Source organism: Cyprinodon tularosa, unplaced genomic scaffold (genome assembly GCF_016077235.1).
Source record: "Cyprinodon tularosa strain WSP-4 unplaced genomic scaffold, ASM1607723v1 ctg803, whole genome shotgun sequence".
NCBI classification, from domain to species: domain Eukaryota; kingdom Metazoa; phylum Chordata; class Actinopteri; order Cyprinodontiformes; family Cyprinodontidae; genus Cyprinodon; species Cyprinodon tularosa.
In genome coordinates this window covers 177,710-200,617 of record NW_024039567.1, presented here as the reverse complement: position 1 = coordinate 200,617, position 22,908 = coordinate 177,710, and the positions used below count along the sequence as shown (strand labels likewise).

Here is a 22,908-nt window from a genome sequence, read left to right as displayed (position 1 = left end):
AGGGCCACTGAAAAAAAAATAAGTTAACAGATTTTTTTTTCCCGGTTTAATACGAGAAAAAAGTCAGAATTCTGACTTTAATCTCACGATTCTGACTTTTTTTCTCAGGAATCTGACTTTTTTTCTCAGGAGTTTGACTTTAATCTCAGAATTCTGAATTGTCTCCCATATTAAACTGAAATAAAATGTAAAATTCAGTTAACTTTTTATTTTTTCGCTGGCCCTAATCCTCTTGTGTACAATTGCATTGTGATAAAAAAAACAAAAAAAAAACGACACAAATTTTTAAATCATAGATGTCCTCAAATATGGTCATATTACACTTAACAAGTAAAATAACTAAATGTAATCCCTCCAGCCCATTAGATGGCAGTAATATGCTTAAAGTGGGTTTGCAACCACTCAGACATGAAATGAAACTTAATTGATCTCACAATGAGGAAATCAATGAAGAAAGACATAGAGGTAGTACACAGATTGATGCATGCAAGAAGAATTTAGCACTTTTTCGCACAAAGGTTATAGTCAAGTCCTGCAACAACGGAAAGGCAAGCTTTCAAAGTCATGAAAAAAACCTAAACCCTGCAGTGAAACATTTAAATGATTGTTCTTAGTGGGAATGAAAATTAAGATAAATTTACAATTGCAATATTTGTTAATAATGACTTCAGTTTTCCTTATTAGGCAAAATCATCCAGTCTTTATTTTGACAGTGTCAGTTGTTATAAGATCACAATAATACTACAATAATAATACAATAATTGTAGAAATGCATCGATCCAGTTTTATCCAATCCGATACAGATATCTGGGCTGAGCGTATCAGCCGATATCTGATACTGATCTGATTAATCTTTTAAATAAATAAATTAACTATTTATCTTTGCATGTGAGTGAAGGCTTTAGCCTCGACATGAGGATTGAGAAAAGGTAACAAATGAACACAGATATAAATGTACTTTATATTATTTATTAAAAAATATGTAGCAAAAACACAAATGAACAGTTCCATTTAAAGTTAACTGGATTGGATCTCTGATATCAAATCCATCAGTATTGCAGCCAATATCTGCTCCAGGTATCAGATCGGCGCATCGCTGGATTTAAGTGATGTTAGCGAATGTGCTGCACGTGGCTTTTTCTAGCCTCATGTTTCCACAATGGGGCTGCCAGGTGATAACAGCAAAAATGCTGAACTATTGTTCTTTATTCTATGGAGTAGCATAAGAAAAAAAAAAAAAAGAGAGAAATATATATAGGATGGTTTTATTAAATGTGTTAGGGAATTATATTTTTCTTTAACAGCAAGGATCAGGGTTAATGGTTACCTATCACAAACTATTAGTATGGAAAGAAGGACACACCAAGACTGTCTGCCGAGTCCAACCCTATTCGCATTATTTATTGAACCTTATCTCAAGCAATTAGAGAGGATTCTGGGATAAATTGGATCATGAATAGAGGAGAAGAACATAAGTTGCTTATGTTTGCTGATGATGTTTTACTTTTTTATCACAAACCCAGACTTAAGCATCCCTAAATTGATGTTTCTGCTAAAACAAATATAATTTATACTCTGTATATAAGCTTAAAATCTACAAAAAACATATATTCTGCACCCAGATTTCCTGAGAAACATAATTTTTCATGGGAATCACCCAACATAAAATACTTAGGAATAAACCTGACAAAGGATATGTCAAAACTTTTTCAATATAATTATGGTCCCATTAAAAAAGAGATCACATTCTAGACGCTCCTCCCACTGGATTAAAGTAATATAATATAAATTATTAAAATTAACATGCTAAGGCTTATTTATCTCTTCCAATCTCTGCCTACTTAAAACAGTTGGAGGAATAAACTGCCTGGATCTCCAAGTTCGACTCTGCAGCTAAAACAAAAAGGAGGGAGAGCTTTACCACATTTACAGGATTAATTTTACGCTGCAAAATTGAAACCCTTACTACACTTGTGGTCTCCAGTTTATGAATCTAAATGGAAAATATTGGAAACTACTCAGCTAAACAATCCAATACAGTCTATAATAGGGAATAAAAACCAAGTTAGAAGATATAACCGTAAACTCTTATGCTCTAGTTTATGCTATCAGTGTATTTATAGACAAGCAGGTCAGAATCTTGAATTGGAAAGCATTTCATCAAGAATTTAAACATGCCAGCATGGAATGGGGCTTTAAGCAGTGGGTTAGGAGAGGGATCACGTCCTTTACTTCCCTTATAAGATGTTAAATGGTAATTTAAGAGTTATGATTCGATTCCAGCCACATTTATATTGGAGAAGCAGGACTATCATTGAAAGCTGCATGTCTAGGATTATTAAAATAAGAAATTTCAAATCAAAGAGAAGTAGAAATACAATATATCTACATTTTGTGAAGTATATAAAACAAAAGACTAAAAAGTTGCTGTTAAGACTATATGGAAGTATTCAACAGTGTTGGGCACGTTACTTTGAAAAACTAATTAGTTATAGTTACTAGTTACTTCTCCCAAAAAGTAACTGAGTTACTGAGTTACTCCACAATAAAAGTAACTAGTTACTAGTAAAAGTAACTATTGCGTTACTTTTTTGTTTCTCGCCCCTGTAACCCTCACCACCCGGCCCCCACCTTCTCACCGTGTGTTTCAAAAGCCAGCTGAATAGAGAGGAAGACAAAGACCTGCAGAGAGTTTTGCTTTTATTGCAACTTAAAGTAAATGACATCAGGGGGGAACGCTATCTGATGGGCCTATAAACCCAGTCCATCCATCCATCCATCCATCCATCCATCCATCCATCCATCCATCCATCCATCCATCCATCCATCCATCCATCCATCCATCCATCCATCCATCCATCCATCCATCCATCCATCCATCCATCCAACATTAGAATGTTCACGCTCTCCATAGTTCTCCTGTGGCGCGAGCACAATGCGGCTGTTACGCGCCTTTATGCGCATTTCCTGTCGCTTGCGCGGTGAATAGTGGCGCCTGCGCTGTGCGGAGATGCAGGGGAACTACCTGATGGGGAAACGCAGCTCGCTGGAGTCCTCCTCACTCTCCATCTCTCTGTGCGTTAACACCCGTAACAGCCAATCTCATCCTGCCCTCTCTCATGACAAGGCGCGCACGAGTCCTATCATGAAAAAAGGTTAATTGTGCGACCTGAGTAACGTGCAGTAACGGGGTGTCTGCAATGGTAACAGCGTTATAGTTACATTTAGTGTAATAATTTTGATTACTCCCATCGCTGGTATTCTGCCTTTAAAAGCCGCTCTACATTGCACATTAAGGAAAAATGGGCGAAGGCATAAACACAAATATCAGATGAGACCTGGATAGAAATATGTGAGAAACAAACCACCAATGCAAATTAGAGCGCTTTAAGAGTTTGGCTGGAAAAATGTAGCAAGATTTTTCATAATTCCTAAATTTAAAGCATCACAGGCGCCCAGAGCCAAGGCTTCTGTTGGAGACAGTATGGTTCTCCTATGGCTAACCACTTTCATGTGTTTTAGGCTTGGCAGAAAATCAGTTATTTTGGAGGGAGGTGCCACCTGAGAAGAATAAAATAATAGGATTTAGATTACTCTTCTGTCACTCTGTATCTCGGTAAAACTCCTAAAACAGTCTTGTATAAGGTTAGATACTTGCTGAAGATTCTTCGTGCAAGTGGAAGGAAAGCCAAAACCAGGAGATGGTTACAACTAGATCTGCCATCATTTGACCAGTGGCATGGGATCATTCAGGAAATTTACTGGATAGAAATATATTTACTTTTGCTTTGAGGCATCAGCTGGAGAAATATAAGGAATTCTGGGAAAAATGGCTGGAATATGCACCCAAATTAGTGTCACATTTGTCTGTAATGAATGTGTGTGCGTGTAATTCGATATGTTTATTTTACTTGCAGCTCAAGCTACGATCTCAGGTTCTTTGTTCATATAAAAAAATAAATAAAAACTAGGAATAATTACCAGCATGACTGGACTAATTTAACCTTAAAGCGAGTAATGAAATTGTTAACAGTTTGGTATAAAAGAAAAACTAAAACCTGAGTAGAACCTTAGTTGGTACCAACAGAAAAGATGCGTTTGTTTTTAGCAGGGGAAAGGTGAATGGACGTTTCTTTTTTAATTTGCCAGCATGCAGCGCTCAGAAACAGGTTGGGGAGGGGAGTGTCATGTTCCACTGTTTCATAAGAAAAAAAAAAAGCTCTTCTCTTTCTTCCCCTGTGAGAGATGTTTCATTAAACCCTTTGAAAGTTGTCATGGAACAACTTTTTAATAACACACTTTCATACTGGTTACCAGCCAGGGTCAATTTTGCATAAGGGGTATTCTGAGGTTCAGGTGATCAAGTTATTTTTGCTCTTCTGTTTTTAATCTTCTTCCTCAAAAAGATGCAGAATTTCACTTTCCATAACTACAGTAGATGCTTTCAGAACCACAGCAGAACCCGGCACTGCTCAGCCTGACAGGATCTAAGACCTGGTACAGGTCTCACTATGCCACAGACTTATGGGGAAGACTTTGATGTTTACCTCTGATAGAATAGACGAGTGAAGTTGAATGATAACAGAAACAGCTGCTTTGCTTTAAAATAAATAAGGTCGCCAGAGAGCGGATGTTCTGGATGTAAGTCAATTTTCTAATGGCTTTGATCTGTTTCTGACCTATTTACAGTTTCAATGGCTTTACTAATATATTATTGTTCTAGATTGTCATACTTTGTGTATTGTTTTTTTTTTTTTATAATTAAACAGGAGTCTTATCTGTTAAGGTTTTTAAGATCAAAATCAGATACATTTTTATAATGCGTTTATTAAAAAACAAAGGAGCTGAAAACACTAGAATGCAAAGTCAAAATTAAGAAAAACTGAAAGTCCATCATGGCTTAAAAAATTAGAGGAATAGTTGAGGCATTTGTTCCAATAACTCATCCTCCAGAAAACAAGCTGCTGATCTTTTCATCAACTTTTAAGACTTTTATGGGACAACGTCCCCCTCTGCTGGAGTATGTTGGTATAACAACAAATTGGTTTAATTACTACACCACTATTACACTGGCTTTTCACTTAGCACATACTACGGTATTTATTGTTAATATTAACAGTAATTATGGTTTATATTTGCTCTGGTTAATATTTTGAAATGTCTTGTTGTTTTCTTAGTAAGCAGATTTGAGGAGAGAGAAGCAGAGCTCAAGAGGGAATACAATTCTCTTCATCAAAGACACACGGAGGTAAGCTAAACAACAGACAAATATTTTTATATATATATAATTGGAGGAAAATAAACGTTATACATTATATCCATACTCCTTATTAACTGAGGTTTTTTTAAGTAAACTTTTGCTAACATTTTATTTAGTTTGAAAGCAATATTGATAAAATCTGTGGAGGAAGCTGAAGATTAGGATGATGACAGGAACGCCGGTGTTCTGTCAGATCAGCATACCCATAGTAAATAGAATAGGAAATCCCTTTATTGTCCCACAATGAGAACATGCTTGTGTTTACAGCAGCAAAAAGATTTTAGAAAAAACAAGTATGGAGCTTAGAAAAATGTATATGCTGTACATGTTACGAAGATGCTCCACAGTTCAGGGAGCCAGAGAAAGGTGACTCTCGTTTATTTAAATCAGGGGAGATGAGTTTATTTTCCAAAATATTACAGTAATGTTTTTTCATTAGATGGATGCCTTCTCCATTAGATTTAGATGACTGTGAGGAGACGGGTCGCCTGGCTGGCTCAGAGGCTGGCAGCTCCCGTTCACTGCCTTCTGTTTTCACCGAGGCAGGCAGAAGTAGAATGTCCCAGGTGATGGTAGACGAATGTGACCGTGCACTTACCAAGCTCACTGTTTCACAGAATCAATAAGAGAATCGGAATCGTGAAAATCTCATTAATTCCCAACCCCTAATGAAAAATACACTTTAAACCACAAAAACTTTAAAACTATTTAATCTTTCTTCTTGGTGTTTTTTTTTAAGCGTATGGCGATCTGACCTTAAATTGTTTTTTTTGTTTTTTTTGTACATGACTAAAGGGATACACGCCCATCGAGGTTGTTTTAAAGTGTATTTTTCATACAACACTAAATGGATAAACTGGACTAGCATACACATATGAAAATCGGACGTGTTGCGCATGCGTGTTGACTATGGGTATGCTGGTCTGACGGGGTATTCTCACCTGACAGAACACCGGTTAAAGAGGCCAAATGAAGGAAATCCTGAGGAAGAAAAGCCATTATTACACGTCAACTGTAAGATACTTGTTTAGTTTCTATCAGCTTTTTCTGAAGCGCATTTTTTAAAATATCGCGTCAAAAAACCTTGATGGAGAATAAAAAATTGGGTTAAAATCAATTTTGCTAAAAAGTTTTTAATCCTCGCCTGAGGTGTTCTATCCACCCAAATACTTATTTACTTAAACATGTTGTTGTCCCCTCACTGTACTCCTCCGTTTACACTGTTCACCATGACAGACATTGTAAATAGATTGATTGATTGAATTTATTGATGTCACAGTGGAGAAATTTACTCTTAAAATCACCTCTAATAGGTTAAAAAAAGAACTTCTACGTCACATGACTGATCAGCTATTTCCGCTGTCAAGTTATGCACATAAACGTGCCTAGAAGTAACATCGCCTTTACTAGCTGATATGTTGATGTAAGAATAACTGGTCTGATAGCAATACATTAAATACAACTTTCCTCCATTACTCATCTGCGGTCAGTTCTAGGTTGAAGCTTCTACTTCTTGTTTATTACAGCCAAGCATGACAACGAAATGTGGAAGACGACAACGTATGATGACATGCTTAGTCAATTCCCCTCAAACCAAATGGAAAAAGCGCAGTTTCACATTACCTTTAATTCACACTGGTAAAAGTTTGCTTAAGATTCACATTTCATTTGGTTGGAAACACAGCTAATTGCTGTTTACAACAAGTGGAATAAGGTTTCCTGCTCAAAACTGACCAAAACAGAATGCTATCTGAGGCTAGCAAAGAAAACACCACACATTGACGTGCATGTGACGGCTGAAAGATTGATGCAACTAATAGGATGGAAAATGCTGGAAGAAAACCTGCTGGAGGCGGCTGAAAACTTAATGTCCACATCTATTACCTCAGTAAGAATAAATATACTGACAGAGCCACTATGGTGGGGTTTAGATAAGAGATTTTTTAATGTTTTAGTTCCTCAATCCAGACTGTAAACAGCTGCTTTCCCTCCAATCTGTCAGAGCTGGAGAAAAATGAAAGATTAAAGGTTGGGAGCCAGACTCTGCTGGAACTGATGAAAAAAGCGGCCGAGTACAAAAGACTTATACACTTATATTTTATTTTTAAAAAATTTGCTTTATCCCATAAATTCCCAATAAGATCAATAGTTTGGTTCAAGGGGAATTAAAATTTTGCTCGACTAGAAATTAAACTAATTCTAAATTTTAACTGGTAATCCCTTTAGTCCTTCTGATTCTAGTTTTGAATAAATAAAGAATAAAGTAGATGTGTCACATAGTGGAGCGATAGTGCATCAGGCGAAGGTGAAATTAGCCTTTGATCTCTGGTAGTCATCCATTATGAATCACCAGCCGGTGTCTGATTCGCCAAACCTCTCGGGCTGCAGCTGCATGCTGCTAATCTGAATTATGTTACAAAAAGATGAAAGCTGTTAGCTCCACGCTCTTAGTACACACACCTCACTTATATTATTCACATCTTCATTTCATAGCTCCTACTGTCATCGTTGTTGACTACATGAAGTAACAATAGGTCATTTACAGATGCATCCATTTTTCTTTCTTTTTTAAAGGAAAAATACTCTATATTTACTGGATTATCTTCTTTAACCTAACTCGTTTGTTGTTTTGTAGATGATCCACAGCTACATGGAGCACCTGGAGCGAGCTAAACACCAGCATGCAACAACACCATCAGAGCCGTCAGATTCAGGAACATCAACTAAACGACGGTTCGACAGCAGCACACTTTTTCCTGCTATCAGTTCAATCTTCCTTTTTACGTAAACTTAACTCATTTAATGTCTTGTTTAGAGTTTTGCTGTTCATCTGTAAGTGATGCTACCTGATTAAAACCCAGCAGCACCTCTGCAGGTTGAAAAAGAGCAAAGACAAAGAACCATCCTCCACACAAGGAATGCTTTGATTAGTGGAATCTGATGCAGAGAAATGACATGTTGACTTGTTGTTTTAGACTTGGATCAGCTTTAATTATTGTAGTTGTCAGCCTCCATGGAGATCTCAATGCAGTTTAGCCAGTTAATTTGGGAAATAACCCATAAGGGTCACTCCTTTGCTCAAATCAATGCTGAACATTGTTGGCCACGCCCATTTTGTTCTTCGATCCAGGCTGCATACTCTGGAAGCTTGATCTCCGACTGATGTTTGTGGTGCTAAAGCCCCGAACACATTACGTCTACACACGGTAAATATTGAGGATGTGGATCAAGCACCCTCTACAGTGCGGGGAAACTTTTAGAAAATTTGGGGCATGGTGGTGCAGTTTGTAACATTGCTGCCTTGTGGCAAGAGATTTCCGGGTGCATGTTTTCCCATGGATGTGTGGGTTCTCTCCAGGTGATCCAGCTTCCTCCCACTGTCCAAAACATGACAGTTAGGTTAATTGGACTCTCCAAATTGTCCTTAAGTGCGAGCGTGTGTGTGTGTGCATGGTTGTATGTCTGTGTTGCCCTGTGACTGATTGGCGACCTGCCCAGGGCTTACCCTTCCTTCCCGGTGCCTTCTGGTGATAGGAACCAGTCCCATCGCGATCCTTATGCAATGAGAGGAAAGAGATGGATGGATGAAGAAATAAAAAAAGAAGTTGTACGAAATGCATATACAGATGAATAAAATGATCGCATAATGCAGCTTTGCACTAATCTCAACCGTTCTTTGCACTATCAAATGAAATGCTAAAATAAGTCAAACATTGACTATAAAATGTCTCATAACTGCATTCCAGCTGTGTTTAACTTCCGCTCAGTGATGATTACCAGCAGAGTTTTTAAAACATGTGCCCCAGTGGTCAGGCTTTTTTTCCAGGTATTAGCGAGACTGAACCAGGCAAACGTTCAGCTGCACCAAGCAGATATTTAGATTTTAAGAAGTCTAAATTCTTGCCTAAAAATCTTTTATAAATTTTTTTTTTTAACAAATAAAAGGCAATTTATCAAACTTTTCTCACCCTTTTTTGTTGATCCTTTCCACCATTACGGCTCTAGAGTATCATGATACTCTTGAGTAGGGTCACTATTGTTTTTGAAAATGCTTTTATGTAAAATCAAGTGTGATGAAAAAGGATGAGCGGTAAAATAAATAAAAAAACAGGGATGCAGTTTACCGATGGGTTGAGCTATATTTAGAACAGGCTAATGGGCGACTCACGTAGTGTCTGGGAGGCTGCCCTGTTCCTTCTGACTCCAAAATGAGTGAAACTTTGCTGAATGTTGCCTTCTCAACTGAGCAGTTGTTCCAAACACTGCAGCACATCTACAGTGAAAATTATGAACCTACTTAAGGGAGTTTCATATCAATTAAATTATTTTTTAGGACATTAAGATAAGAACTTTGGCAGATAAGAATAAGGAAGCTAAAGCAAAGATCGCTTCCCACTATGGCAGGTTCTACAAACATCTAACGGGATGGGATTTAGTGTTGCTACATGAAAATACATGTTACTATCTAGTTTCTGTGAGGAACGTCTTTTAAAAGCGGCCAGCTCCATAGCAGCCCTGACACAGACACAAACATTTCTCACCCGGCTTCCTGTTTGGAAGCTGATAGGCTGCAGGCAGAGGAGAGGCATATGGAACAAGCTGCCTCAGCATCCTAACCAGAGGGAGAGATGGAGAGAGAGAGAGAGATAGACCCAGAGGGAGGGGTGCTGGGTGCTGTGGCTGTGAGGAGGGGGACGGCGTCGGAGTGTTCTAGACCGCACCGCAGCAGCCGCCATGCATCTCACTGCATGATAGGGAGAGGAGTGAAGCAGAGCACGGACGCTGCTGGTACCAGCCTGGTCCGACTCTCTGTGGATGATTCCCTGCTGCTGCCTCAATCCATCAGGATTACTTTTGCTGACACATTGTTCCTCTGCTGCTCTGCCTCTGCTCTCAGCTCTCCTATCCAGAGCTGTGGAACGACTCCCAGCCAGGGGCACCTACGGTCTCTGAAGTCTACTGCAGATGTAGCTACACCGGCAAACGACAGAGAGCTTCAGGGACCTTGGTTATCAGCTGTGCCCTCCCACCTTTGGGTCCAGGGTGAGGGCCATGAGCCCTGGGTGTATGCTGCTGTTTGTTTTTGGCTTTGTCGGGGGAGCGGTGGTCATCAACTCTGCTGTGCTGGTCTCTCTGTCTGTACTGCTGCTGGTTCACTACTCCGTCTCTACCGGAGGCTTACCTGCCCTTCCCTCGTTGCCCTCCATACCCAGACAAAGCAGGTACCAGCTTTCAGCTCCGTGATCTGATATTTACCTTCCCTGTTCTCTCGGTAGCCACAGTGGCGTCGTAGCCATGCTGTCACTTTCCTCTTGCCATGTGGGCGTGTTATCGACAGACAGGATGAGCCTAAAGAATCAAAGTAGGTCTAAATAGAGAAAGGGATACAACTCCATGATTTATTGAGACTGTCCATTTATTAGATAGATTTGAGTCCCTCTAAGTGTTGGAGGTAAAACGGGCTTCATTGATAGATTCAAAAGGCTTCAGCAATGTTTTCCTCAGTGACTAGGGTCAGGTTTGCTTTGGCTTGCAATAGTTTTCCAACTTCTTGGGCTTTTTTATATGATCACAGCTATTTAAATGCATTTAATTAGAGTGCCTGTTCTTTAAAGGTAGCTTAAACTCTGGCAGGCAGGCACATCTAGAAGGCATTCACTTTCTGTATGTCTTATTATTTTCTTCCGATTGTTTTACGGGAGCAAAAAAAGAATTACAGGTTAAAGTTATGAGGAATAGAAATAAAAATACTGAAGCTTTAAATTGTTAAAAGAATATACAAAATGTCACGTATTTAGTTCAGGAAAAGCCCTTTTTGTACTGCTAGCTGTTATGGCAAATACAATGGTCAGCTGAAAAATAAAACTTGGACCATAGTAATGGTTATTCACTCAGTTTAGACACTAACAGAAAAGTCTGTCTTCGAATATCTGAGGGGTATGAACGGCCTGCAAGATGGAAGCAGATCGGATTAATAATTTCATACTTTACTAAACTTACTGAAGTTTGACATATTTTCAGGACTAAGAAGTAAGTCTGCATAACGTTTAATGGATAAATATTGGCAGCATTCAGCAGTTTTACTATGTTTTGTTCTGTTTATATGGAAAACAAGAAATCCAAAATCCAGAGCAGAGATTAGAGCAAAAAGATGGTAGATTAGCAACATCTCATCCATTAAGTGTTAGATCCTCCCCCTGTTTTATTTTGTTTTTCCTTTCCTTTTCTGAACAATCATATCTCCCAAATAGCTGCCAAGATAACTCAGCTGTAGTTTATTATCGGTCCTCATCTGGAAAACAGGAGGTAACTGAAGCCTTTAGAGCAAATTTTATTAACAGCACCTGCTTAGATTAAATGAGCAGCGATGATGTGGAAATAATCCCTCCTGGATTGAGTGGAAAGTAATCAGCTAAGTGCAGCTGGAAGCAGCCACCTTCCTAAACTCCACAACAGGTGAGTCAGTTCACCTGTTGTTCTGGCTCTAATCAAACATTGAACCAACACGTTTTTACTATTTATTTTTAATTTGACTGATCAAAAATGAAAAGAAAAAAAAAATCATGTTTTACCCGTTTTAAAGACGGTTTGATTGGTTGCTGTTTCCCATGGAAACACACCTGCTGCCTATCTGATCAGTTCTTTTTTCTAAGAGCCATAGATAGCCTGGTTTGCCAGAGCTAGAGTGTAATTTTTGTTTTGTTGGAGAGCAGTCTGGTGGAAAAAGCCTCATAATGAGTGAAAGCCAAGGGTCTTAACAACCTATTGTAATGAAACACATTGATGGCCATCCCTACAACTTTTAGCTGCTCCAATCAGTACCTGAACCTGGTAGTTGGTGCCATTTAACATTTAGAAACCTTCAAGTTCTATTGTTTTGTTTTTTTGTTTTTCTTGTTCATCTTTGAAATTTTGATTATAAATTAAATGATAGTTCAGCTGTTATATGAATTGAAGCATAAAGTTTGTTGGTTATTCTGAATAGAGCAGTTAAAGTGTATTACTGAAGCCACTGAGTCTAAACCAGCCGTTTGTCTTTGTCTGTAGGAAAGAGCGCCCCATCTCCATGGTGTTCCAACTTCCTGGGAGCGATGGCCTGTCCTCTGAATACCAGAGAGACGCTGCTGATACCCCGTCTGAACCATGGAGATTCAACAACCTCAGCCATCCACAGTCCAACACCAGCCTTAAGGTAGGATTCCTGATTAACACCCGAAGCTGCCTTCGCTCTCAGACGGGATAGACTGGGAGCTTCCCACGCACCCCGGCGGTGACCTCATCCTCGGGTCGTTTAAACTGTTACAGGAACAAACTGGAAGGTTCGTCTGCCAGTAAGCCCTGAAGGAGGGGATGTCTGTTCAAGGAGGGTGGATTGTTCTGTGCCCCCTGAATTTGTAGCAGCTTGTGTGTTTGTGTGTGATGGGATGGCGTGGAGCCCAGAGAGAAGGGAAAGTGGGGCCATTCTGGGGCCCGCCTTCACCCTTGAAGGAGGCTGGAGGACACAGTCTTTTTCACATTGTTGCTGTTGGAACTCATGCTTCCAGCAAGGCTCCATCATGAATATTAATGAGTCTGTTAGAGGCTCCGTTTGTGTTTGACACCAACTGCGGTTCAATAAACATGATTGGATTTGGTAAAGAGGGTTACTCCTGGTAAGCTCTGTTTTTATTCTACTTTCTTGTTTTGTTCTCCTTGTTCAGCCTTTTAAGATCCTCAGTCTGGACATGGAGGCACTCAGTTTTAATCCCCTTAGTTTTTTTTTTTCTAAAGATCTCCAGCTTCTCTACCACCACCTTGTGTGTTTTAATAAAAAACCTTTTATAATTTAGACCTTTCAAAAATCAGAGTTTTAGTGAATTTCCTTAATTCATTTTATTATTTTTTTCATGGCAGTGTGCTTCTTTTCTATATTTTGATGTATATAAAGTAGGCTATCATTCTACATAAATGCAATTATTCATTTATTTGTTGCTAGACCAAGGCAAAATCGTCATTGTGAAACAAAGAGGCTTGTTAGTGCGCATTGGTGATCAAAGCATCATGAGGAGGAAGAATTCCTGCCAATCTAAACCAAACCCTTCTTCAAGGGTTGGGCATGGTGATGGCAGCATTGTTTCCAGGGAAGGTCGTCAGAGTTTGATCCCATTATAAATAAGCAGACTTGACAAAGGGGAAAAGTTCCCCTTATGAATAGATGACTGTCAACCTTCACTCTGGCTGAGCTTTGGATGTTGTGCTAAAAAGAGGCCAAAAAACCTGCAACACTCACAGCTGTAATCCAATCCACATATGCTTCTATAAAATGTGACACAAGAGGACGGAACAATTCAGTTTATTTTTATAGCGCCAATTCACAACACATCTCATCTGTACAGAGACAATTCAACTAGATCATACAATCAAACTGATTCAAAGTTTTCTATCTAAGGAAAACCAGTTGATTACATCAACTCATTGACTCAAAGGCAATCCCTCACACCATGCACACTTGTAGCGACAGTGAAGAGGAAAAACTTTCTTTTAACAGGAAGAAACCTCCAGCAGAACCAGACTCAGTGTGAGCGGCCATCTGCTGAGGCCCACTGAGGTTTACCTCTGTTTTAGTAGGGACATGCTCGGCCCAATGTTGTAAGGTTCTCATGGCAGAAAGTTTGTGTTCCAGTGGGTTTTGTTATTCAAAAAGAAGATATTGTTACAGGGTTTCCGGGGGTCATTAAGAATTATTAAAAGTCATTCAATTATTATTTTTTAAGTTAAGGCCTGATATAGGTATGTACGTGAAAAGTCAAGCTACATCAAAGAGGCTTCTCCTGGTGCCAGCTTTAAATGATGAACTGTGTTTGCAAAGTCTTTGAATTATTCTATCTGAAAACTTTTCTTTTTTAATTTTTTTTTTATTTTTTTGGAATCACTATGACGTAGATGACTGAGAATCTTTACCAGCAACTCGCCTGCAACAACAGCCTTTTTTTTTTGTTCTGTTTTAATAGCAATGCTCTTAATCAGCACAGAATGGATACGCAGAGAATATCTTGGCTGAAGTTTTTAATTTTTTTTATTTCCTCTCTGGTAAACTGTGCAGTCACATATAATTGAGGTTGCTTTTTAATCTCCCTCAGCTTGAAGATTATTTTTCCCAAATCAGAGCTGATGATGGAAGAATAACACAAGGACATTTTCTCTGCCAGGTACAGAGGATTTGCTGTTTGCATCCACAACACCGACTCTCTATCTGTTCTGCATTTCCTGTACTGTAGAGTTGGTTGTGTGAATAAGCTAAATGATGCTAACACTTTAGATGTATAAAATGCATGATATGCTCCAACTGATTTTAGATTTATGGCAGGAAAACAATACATTATGGAAAAGGATCTATGTTTTTAATTACTATTTTGCACAGCTTGGTGGTTGATTGTTTTTGGTCAGCATGCCTGTATAAACTTAACAGAGGATCCTGGGTAAACAATCTGCCTTTTATCATCTCTTGTTATCATGGGTTTATTTATTGCTGTAACTGTTAAAGCGTTTAGACCTCATAGACAGAAACATGATGTAGCCCAGAGCAGCACTTTTTATTGAAACTAAACTGAAACTTTGTAAAAGTATCTTGTTGTTGGTTTTGCATTCTCTCTTCTTCTTTATTGTAAAGCCTGTAAATTATAATTTTTCTAAATTTTCTGAATCACAGTTATGCATCATAGAGCATTCCTGGGGTTTCTAGATGTAATAGAAATAATCTGGTGTTTTAAGGAGCCTATAAAATTATTTCAGTTTAACAATAATTGTTGAAAAATAGACTATTTTACACTTTTATTATTTGAACAAAAAAAATTTAAAAAATACCTATGTCTATAGATCATTAATTCAGTTTAGTTTATTTATATAGCGCCAATTCACAACACACGTCATCTCAAGGCACTTTGCAGTTCACCAGATCATACAGTCAAATTTATTAGAAGTTTTCTATCTAAGGAAAACCAGGTAATTGCATTGACTCATTGACTCGAATGCAATCCCTCACACTAAACAAGCTTGTAGCGACAGTGGAGAGGAAAAACTCCCTTTTAACAGTGGAAACCTCCGGCAGAACCAGTCTCAGTGTGAGCGGCCATCTGCTGAGGCCGACTGGGGTTCAAGGAGACAGAAGCAGAGATACAAAAAGAAGTAGAGATACTAAAGACAACTGTAAACCAGCTCCACAGGCGGCCTCGTCCAGGAAACACACAGCTAGGCAGACGAGCTCCGAGCCACCTCCCAGATCAGATGATGAAGAGAGCACATCCAGCCAGTCACAGTCAGAAAAATAGGCCGATCTGCAAGATCTATAAACAAAGGTGTTGATGGCAGCAGCACAGCTTATTTCTCTCCTCAGGATGGAATAGGAACAGATAAGGCGAAGCTATCATAAGCTACTATGATTATTTATTAAATCAAAGAAATGGTCTCTTTGACTTGTCAGATTAGATTTAAAGCAGGAGAAATTTATCGAATTGCTTTTAGATTAAATATAAACTATTGGTTATTTCTGGTATTAGTGCTATTTTTTAACAGACATACTTCTAAATGTCTTTTTTTAATCAGATTTAGAAAAAAAAAATGGTCTGGCTGGTTCTACGTCTCCTATGTCATCACTGGTAGGCTTCAACCACACTCATAAGTTGATGTCAATAAAGATAACGGTTGGCATGGTATCAGGTCTTTGGCAGGACGCGTTACATTATAAAATGAGTTATCATGCTACTATTTGCATCCAAAAAAAGAAAAACAAACTGACAATTCATACATGGTTCTGTTATAAATGGATGAAATTATAGTATTGAAGTTTATATTGAATGTTGACTGGATCAAATTGTTTTTCTACCTTTTTTTATTTTTATTTTTTTTGTTCAGTTTAGCTTCATTTCGTTGATCCTTGTGGTCAGTGGTGGCAGATTTGGATGGTTAGTTAATGGTACATAAGGACCTTCAGGATTTTGGTTTTAAACCTTTGTTCCAAAATACCAGATTGACTTAGTTCAATTTCTGGCATTATCCTTATTTTCCCAGTTTTTCCAGGCCTGTGATGGCTAGCCTGACATAGTCCTACTCAATTCTAGTCAGAATATGAGTCTGATACTGCTCCATAGAGCTGTGATTATGGGGCGTGTTTTGAACGAACCAGGAAAAAAAATGCCTCTGCACTCAATTGGATAGACCTACAACCAATAAGAGCAACGGAGTGCGTGACGTATGATAAGCGAGGCATAGTTGTTGTCCACAAAAATCAAAGCGTGCAGTTTCACGCCTATAATAAGAAGATGAGACTTGATCGCGTTTCTCTGTTCCCCTTTTAAAATTAATTTGCTGTCGATATCTTCTAGAACAGACCTAATTTCAGAATCTACACACCTCAACTCTCCAGCGGCAGCCATTGTTATTGTCACCCATGCGCGCTTTGGTCACGTGATTGATTACGTTACTGTTGATCAACTGTCCATCATCGTATAAAGCCCGCCCTGACAATTTGATTGGATCGCCAGAGAGTGGGCGATCATACTCGCGCTGCTATGGAGCAATGACAGACCAAACTTCCGGATCTCAAACCTTGTGGGCGGGACTAAGTTCGGAATGGCACCCAGGCTATGTGATGGCATGCTGGGTAAAGTTCTCCAGTCTGGTGATTTATGTAAAATCCAAAAGATGTTGAGCCTTGTTTCTGAACACCTGATTGCTCTCCTGCATGTGTGTTTTTTGCTTTCCTTTTAAAGTTCTAAAATGCTTCACTTTTGTTTCTAGAAATGCACAGAAATTATATTAGTGTCTTCTAACCCACCCTCCTCACCTTCCCTGCCAGGATGAACTGGCCCACGCTAACCATGGAAACTCCAAGCCCAGCACACCAGCCAACCAGGGAAAGATCTCCAAAACTGGTTCACCTGTGTTCACCTTAAACGACGGATCCTCCAAAGCCAATAACCCACCTTCCACTCATGGTGGCTCCGTCCCATCCCCCCATGAAGAAGCCAATGGTGAACATGCACTGTCCTCCTCTACGCCGCCGTCTACAGCTGCTTCTGTTGCTAAAACTGATCCTGAAAAGAAGCAGGATGGTTCTGAAGAATTCAACAAGAACCTGGACCGAAAAAGTGAGAAGTCTGAAAATGGAGAGAACGCAGAAAGACGACGGGGGGAACAGACGAGTCAGCTTGGAGAGGACAACCAGGAGTCTGCACCAGTGAAAAGTGAAGGTGATCAGTTCAGCATCTGATGCAACAGACCGGCACAAACTAATACACTATTAGAAAAATGTTAGCATTCTTTTGCAAGCTAAAATCTGAAAAGTTCAGCTTTTTTGTGCATTTAGTCCTCCTGACTCAACATGTTTAGCACTGAAGCAAGCAGGTTAATCTGAATCCTAATTTAGTGTTTCAGACACTAAAAGATGCCATTTACTGGAAGAATAATCCAAATCTCTACAGGAAATATTAGGGCTGAAACAATTAATCATTAACTGGAGTGTAGAGACTGTAAAACATGCCTTTAGCTGATAGAGCAACTCTTTAACAGCAGTAATTATACCAAAATTGTAAAAAAAAAAAAAAAAAAAATATATATATATATATATATATATATATATATATATATATATATATATATATATATATATATATATATATATATATATATATATATATAATAATCTTCTTTAAGAAACCTTTGGCTATCTAATTATTAATCGAAAAAAACAATCGACAGAAAATAATCATTAATTGCAGCCCTAGAAAGCATAAAATTATTTGCATGAAGAAAATGTCTGGCTGTAATTTGTTTTCTCTCCAGATCTCTTTTCTAAGCATTAGTTTTTGCAATGCATGTTAAATGTGCAGTTAATATATATTTTTTCTTATTTCACTTAAAACACTTGTTTACTAAGGAATTTCGATTTCCTCACACTATTTATTTTCATATAATCTATTGTTAAAATATTTGAAAGCTGGAAGGGAGACACAAACTAAATTGCATCTTAAATCCTCTGAAAGCCTGGACCGTTCTGTTTGTTTTTGGCAGATGGAGAGGAGAATTTGGAGAAGTCTGAGCTTCAGGCCATCATAGATTCGACTCCTGAGCTGGATATGGACTTTGATGGCGGCAGAGGAACAAGGTACAGGACCTGTTTGGCGCTGCAGCTTCTTATCCTGTATGAGGAAACATAGGCGGTGGTTAAAGATCATCGTAAAACTGAAACATTTTCTTTTGTGTTAACTGTTTGAACAGCACACCAACTATAGGCGGCATAGAGAATCCAGCCTTCGGCCGAAACAACGACTCTTTGTTTGACGAGCTGGCCTCTGCAGGGAACGACACGATAGGCGACGTGGACGAAGGAGCCGACCTACTTGGTAAAACATCTTACTCTACCAGGATGTTTCAACTTCTGTTTTTACAAACTCTCTGAGTTTTCTTCTGCTCTGGCTTGCGGGCGTAACCATCGTCACAGATGAGTTCTCTGGTGTGTATCAGGATTTCCTCCATGTCCACTTCACTGTGTCCAAAGAGTCTGTTTTGTCCTCCTGGTTGTAGCTGCCTATAGCGATGCTGTTTGTTTTTATTTGGGGTGTTTTAGTGTTTAGGATTGTGATTACCTAGAATATAAATTTTCAAAAGAGATGTAATTTAAATAAATTTTTCTTATCCTCCTTTTTATGACTGACTTTCAGTCTGCAACCTTTTAGGTAAGACTGAACATTTGTGTGGTGTTGGCATTGGCAAACAGAGGAATAGAGCTGGTAGATGATAACTCCACCAAAAAACATAATACTGAACGTGTTGCCTGGATGTTTATTTTCAGGTATGGGTCGGGAGGTTGAACATCTCATCCATGAGAACACCCAGCTGCTGGAGACCAAGTTAGTAATAACCACACTTTACTTTGTGATCTCTTGCAAGAGGAAAGTATTAACTTTACGAGGGCGGCAGAAGCATTTCCACTTATTAAAGAAGTGAAACTACCAGTGTGCTCTTAAAGAAGCGCTCTCTCTGCTGCCCTTCACAATTTTTCCACTGTTTTACTGTTTTTGCCCAATTCATTGATGTGTTAATAGATTTCTTAGTTTGTGTCCTGGGGAGTGGGGTGGTGTTTTCTTTTTTTAGTGCAAGACCAGCCTGTTAGGTAAAAGCTGAGCCTGATTTTGTTAAACATGAGGGGTCCATAGGCCTCCACAGCGGGGTGGTAGCTGCACTGTGGCCTCTCAGCAAGTTGTGAAAGCATCGATCTTCTCCCCATACATGCAGCCTTTTTTTGTGTGTGTGTGTATCTCACACATCATTCAAAATACAAAAGCTATATAATAGATAAGCTATTAGCAATAATCTATTCATAATTTAATCAAAACCATTGATTTCCAAATACGATTTTCTGTTGAACGTTTAGTGAATGATCCTGATAATAGACCAACCCTGCATGTTTTCACCATCAATACCTTGAAGTGATGAGAGGGCCCATCTGATGCATAATAAACACCAGTGTTTGTGGGCTCTGGGTGTTTATATGATCTGGGATACACTCTTTTGTGGTATGCTTTGTAACATGGCCTACAGTATTGTTTCACACTGTTAAGTGAAAAACGTCACATTTAATAGGTCAGACGAAGATGTTGGATGTGAAAACCTCTCTCTTAGTCCCTCTTCTAACAGTTTTCCTGGCAGTGTGAGGTCATGATGCTGTGCAGGATCCTTATGGATCTTCCTTAAAGGGGTCATAGAATGATTCTATAGGGTGTCTGGTGCTGATCCTTAAGGTCTCTGAATAGGGTGTGTAACATGGATTGGGCTAAAAATGGCATATTTTCTGTTCTGTGAACCCTGGTTTACAACGAGAAAAGCTGCTGAGCAAAGACGCATCATAGCAACAAGCACTCACTCACTCAAACATCAAATTATTGATATGGTAGGGTGTCCAGATGTACTCCTTTTGTCATGTCCTACTTTTCATACCTAAAAAAATGTCCGGAGTGAATTTCAAAATCGTCCGGGATTTTGGTCGACTAAAAGCAGCAGAACCGAGCCGTCAGCTCCGGTGCTGCTTCGGGAACTCCAGTGGATGGGAGGAGGGGGCCAGCGGGGGAGGGAGCGACCCGACCTGGTGACGGTAGCTGCGGCCCCGTCCATGGGAAGCACGGTAGCGCTCATTGAAAGTCAATAGGAATGATCACACCCGACACAATTTTACACAAGGGGACTACGTAAGTCCGACTGAAACAGAACTCGGGTACATTTTATTCGGACTATGGAGAACTCAATGGTGCTTTCATGGGTCTGAGAGGAAGAGAGACGTGGTTACAAAGCAAAACACATCCACTTTGGGGAAAAATACAAAACAAAATCTGTTAATCGCACGGGAAAAGAGTCAGTTTTGGAGTTGCACAGAGAATACATAGCAAGCAGGACAGACTTGTGTAAAATCAATGAAACATTAAAAAACATAATAGTTTACCCATGAAAAGAGATGAGAGTAGGACAAAAAATGAATAAAGTAGTGATCCTCTTTCAGGCAAGCAAAAACGAGGGACAGAAAGCACCGTTTATCAATCTCCTTGGAAAAAAATAACTTGAATGAGGGGCAGACAGAACGGGTAAGTTCAGCGTATCTAACATCTTTATGTAAAAAAGAAGGAAAAATGTCGCTTGACTTTCCAGATCTCTCTCTGAGAATTAACTCTTGACTCATTCAGGATATAAACCGTCCCACAGTGTTTATTGCCGTTTTTCTTTTCTTTAGACATAAATCTCATTATGTTTTTAATATATGAACACTCTCTTTCTGTTCTGTTTTGAGATTCTGCACAGATTTGTTAAGTGGGGCTTTGCTTTGTATAATGCGATAATTTCTTTAGTAACGTTTCATAATCTGTCCATTCAGATTTGGGAAATTGTTTTAATTTGTGTATAGCACAGAGACAGAAGTGAAAATAATTTGCACAGATCTGCCTATCCTGCCTAGTCGGAGCCTCTCTATACACAGTCAGTGTGACATGGAAAAAAAAATCAGATAGGAGATGCAACCGGTGTGTTCTGGCCTATAGACTGAAGCATTAGCGGTCTAGTGAAGTAGTCAGCAACAAAGGAGCCCCACAGGGGACGGTACTCTCAACATTTATTTTTACTCTGTAAACCTTTGACTTCCGTCCCATCATCTGCAGAAATACGCAGTCATCGGGTGCATCAAAGATGGACAAGAAGCTAAATACAAAGCGCTGGGGAGCTGCTTTGTGGTGTGGAAACAATCATCTGATCCTGAATGTCAACCAATCAAGGGAGATGATTGATTTCAGAACCAGAACTGGTTGAATCCTGTTAACATTAAAGGAGAAGAAGTGGAGGTTGAGGAGTATAAATACCTTGGTGTTTATCTGGACAACAAACTGGACTGGAGACACAACTGTAAAACCGCCTACAAGCAGGGACAGAGTAGATTGTAGGAGAAATTAAATGTTGTATCAACTCAAAGGTTTTCTTTCAACACTTTGTAGGTGTGTGGTAGCTGAAGACAGGAAAGATCTTCTGTGGTCTGGAGGAACCTCTGACTGAAGACACTTTATTGTTTAACAGTCTGATTAAGAGGATGCTCACTGGTCTCCCTGATGTTCTTCACCTTATGAATAATTCTTCATCAGCTTGTTGAGCTTCTTTAAGTCATTCTCAGGTCACGAAAAGCAAGAAACGTTCCACCGATCATTGTTGCTCTACACATAAGCCCGCCCCTCATTAAGACCAGGATCTTTTACAGTAAAAGGGAAAAATCTGGAGGTGTTTCCCCAATAAGCAGCTGAGATCAAAGTCCTCTTTAAACACCTTAATGTTTTACCTTCATAGAGTCAATATGAGACGCCTGAATCGTTAACCTGTTGGTCACATACTGACTGGTTTCCACGTTGACCTCCTGGGGCATCAGAACCCCCACATGGCTGATAGTTTAATTCTTCCTTCCCCTCAATAAAGCCAGAAAAAGAACCCTGATCAAACTGTCAGCTGCTAATAATGACAGCCTGTTCATCTAGGGACTTTGTGTGCGCATAGTTCTGTCACTGAGACTCATGTTCTGTGTAATGCAAACCTCATTTTTAAATGTTTACAGAAACGCTCTGAATGTAGTGAAGAACGATCTGATTGCTCAGCTGGATGAAGTGACCTGTGAGAAGGAGGTTCTGCGAGGAGAGCTGGAGGCTGTAACCCAGGCCAAGACCAAACTGGAGGAGAAGAACAAAGACTTAGAAGAGGAGCTGAAGAAGTATGTCGTCCTGATAGTTTTTACAGATTTCTGAGCAATGGTTATATAATCAGCACTGACGGCTTCATCTTTTGCAGAGTTAAAGCCCAGCTAGAGGAGGCCAAACAGAAGATTAAGCCCGAAAACGAGGACGATGTAAGGATCTGCAAACAAAACCGATGTTTTAATGTGCTTCTGTTTCTGCCTCACATCTACGTACTGGGTTCCTGCAGAGCGATGTGCCCACAGCCCAGAGGAAACGCTTCACCAGAGTGGAGATGGCGAGAGTCCTGATGGAGAGGAACCAGTACAAGGAGAGGCTGATGGAGCTGCAGGAAGCTGTGAGATGGACCGAGATGATCCGGTAAGAGAACCGAAAGGCCTGAGAACAGGTTGATTACCT

At 39.4% G+C, this 22,908-nt stretch overlaps 1 protein-coding gene across 8 annotated transcripts in view; it reads left to right on the top strand.

Moving 5' to 3' along the window:
• The window catches only part of LOC119774240 (C-Jun-amino-terminal kinase-interacting protein 4-like), a 53,334-nt gene that overhangs the window by 16,935 nt on the left and 13,491 nt on the right, over positions 1-22,908 (top strand). For 4 of the 8 annotated variants that reach the window (XM_038271665.1, XM_038271666.1, XM_038271663.1 and 1 more), the window contains exons 3-13: positions 5,178-5,248; positions 7,896-7,993; positions 12,308-12,452; positions 14,380-14,448; positions 17,094-17,487; positions 18,308-18,401; positions 18,515-18,639; positions 19,089-19,146; positions 22,374-22,526; positions 22,604-22,661; positions 22,739-22,869. In XM_038271665.1, coding sequence (XP_038127593.1) covers positions 5,178-5,248; positions 7,896-7,993; positions 12,308-12,452; positions 14,380-14,448; positions 17,094-17,487; positions 18,308-18,401; positions 18,515-18,639; positions 19,089-19,146; positions 22,374-22,526; positions 22,604-22,661; positions 22,739-22,869 — 1,396 coding nt within the window. Of the gene's footprint in view, positions 1-5,177; positions 5,249-7,895; positions 7,994-9,970; positions 10,483-12,307; positions 12,453-14,379; positions 14,449-17,093; positions 17,488-18,307; positions 18,402-18,514; positions 18,640-19,088; positions 19,147-22,373; positions 22,527-22,603; positions 22,662-22,738; positions 22,870-22,908 lie in introns of those variants that run through there. The other 4 variants (XM_038271670.1, XM_038271668.1, XM_038271671.1 and 1 more) reach the window with 4 other exon arrangements.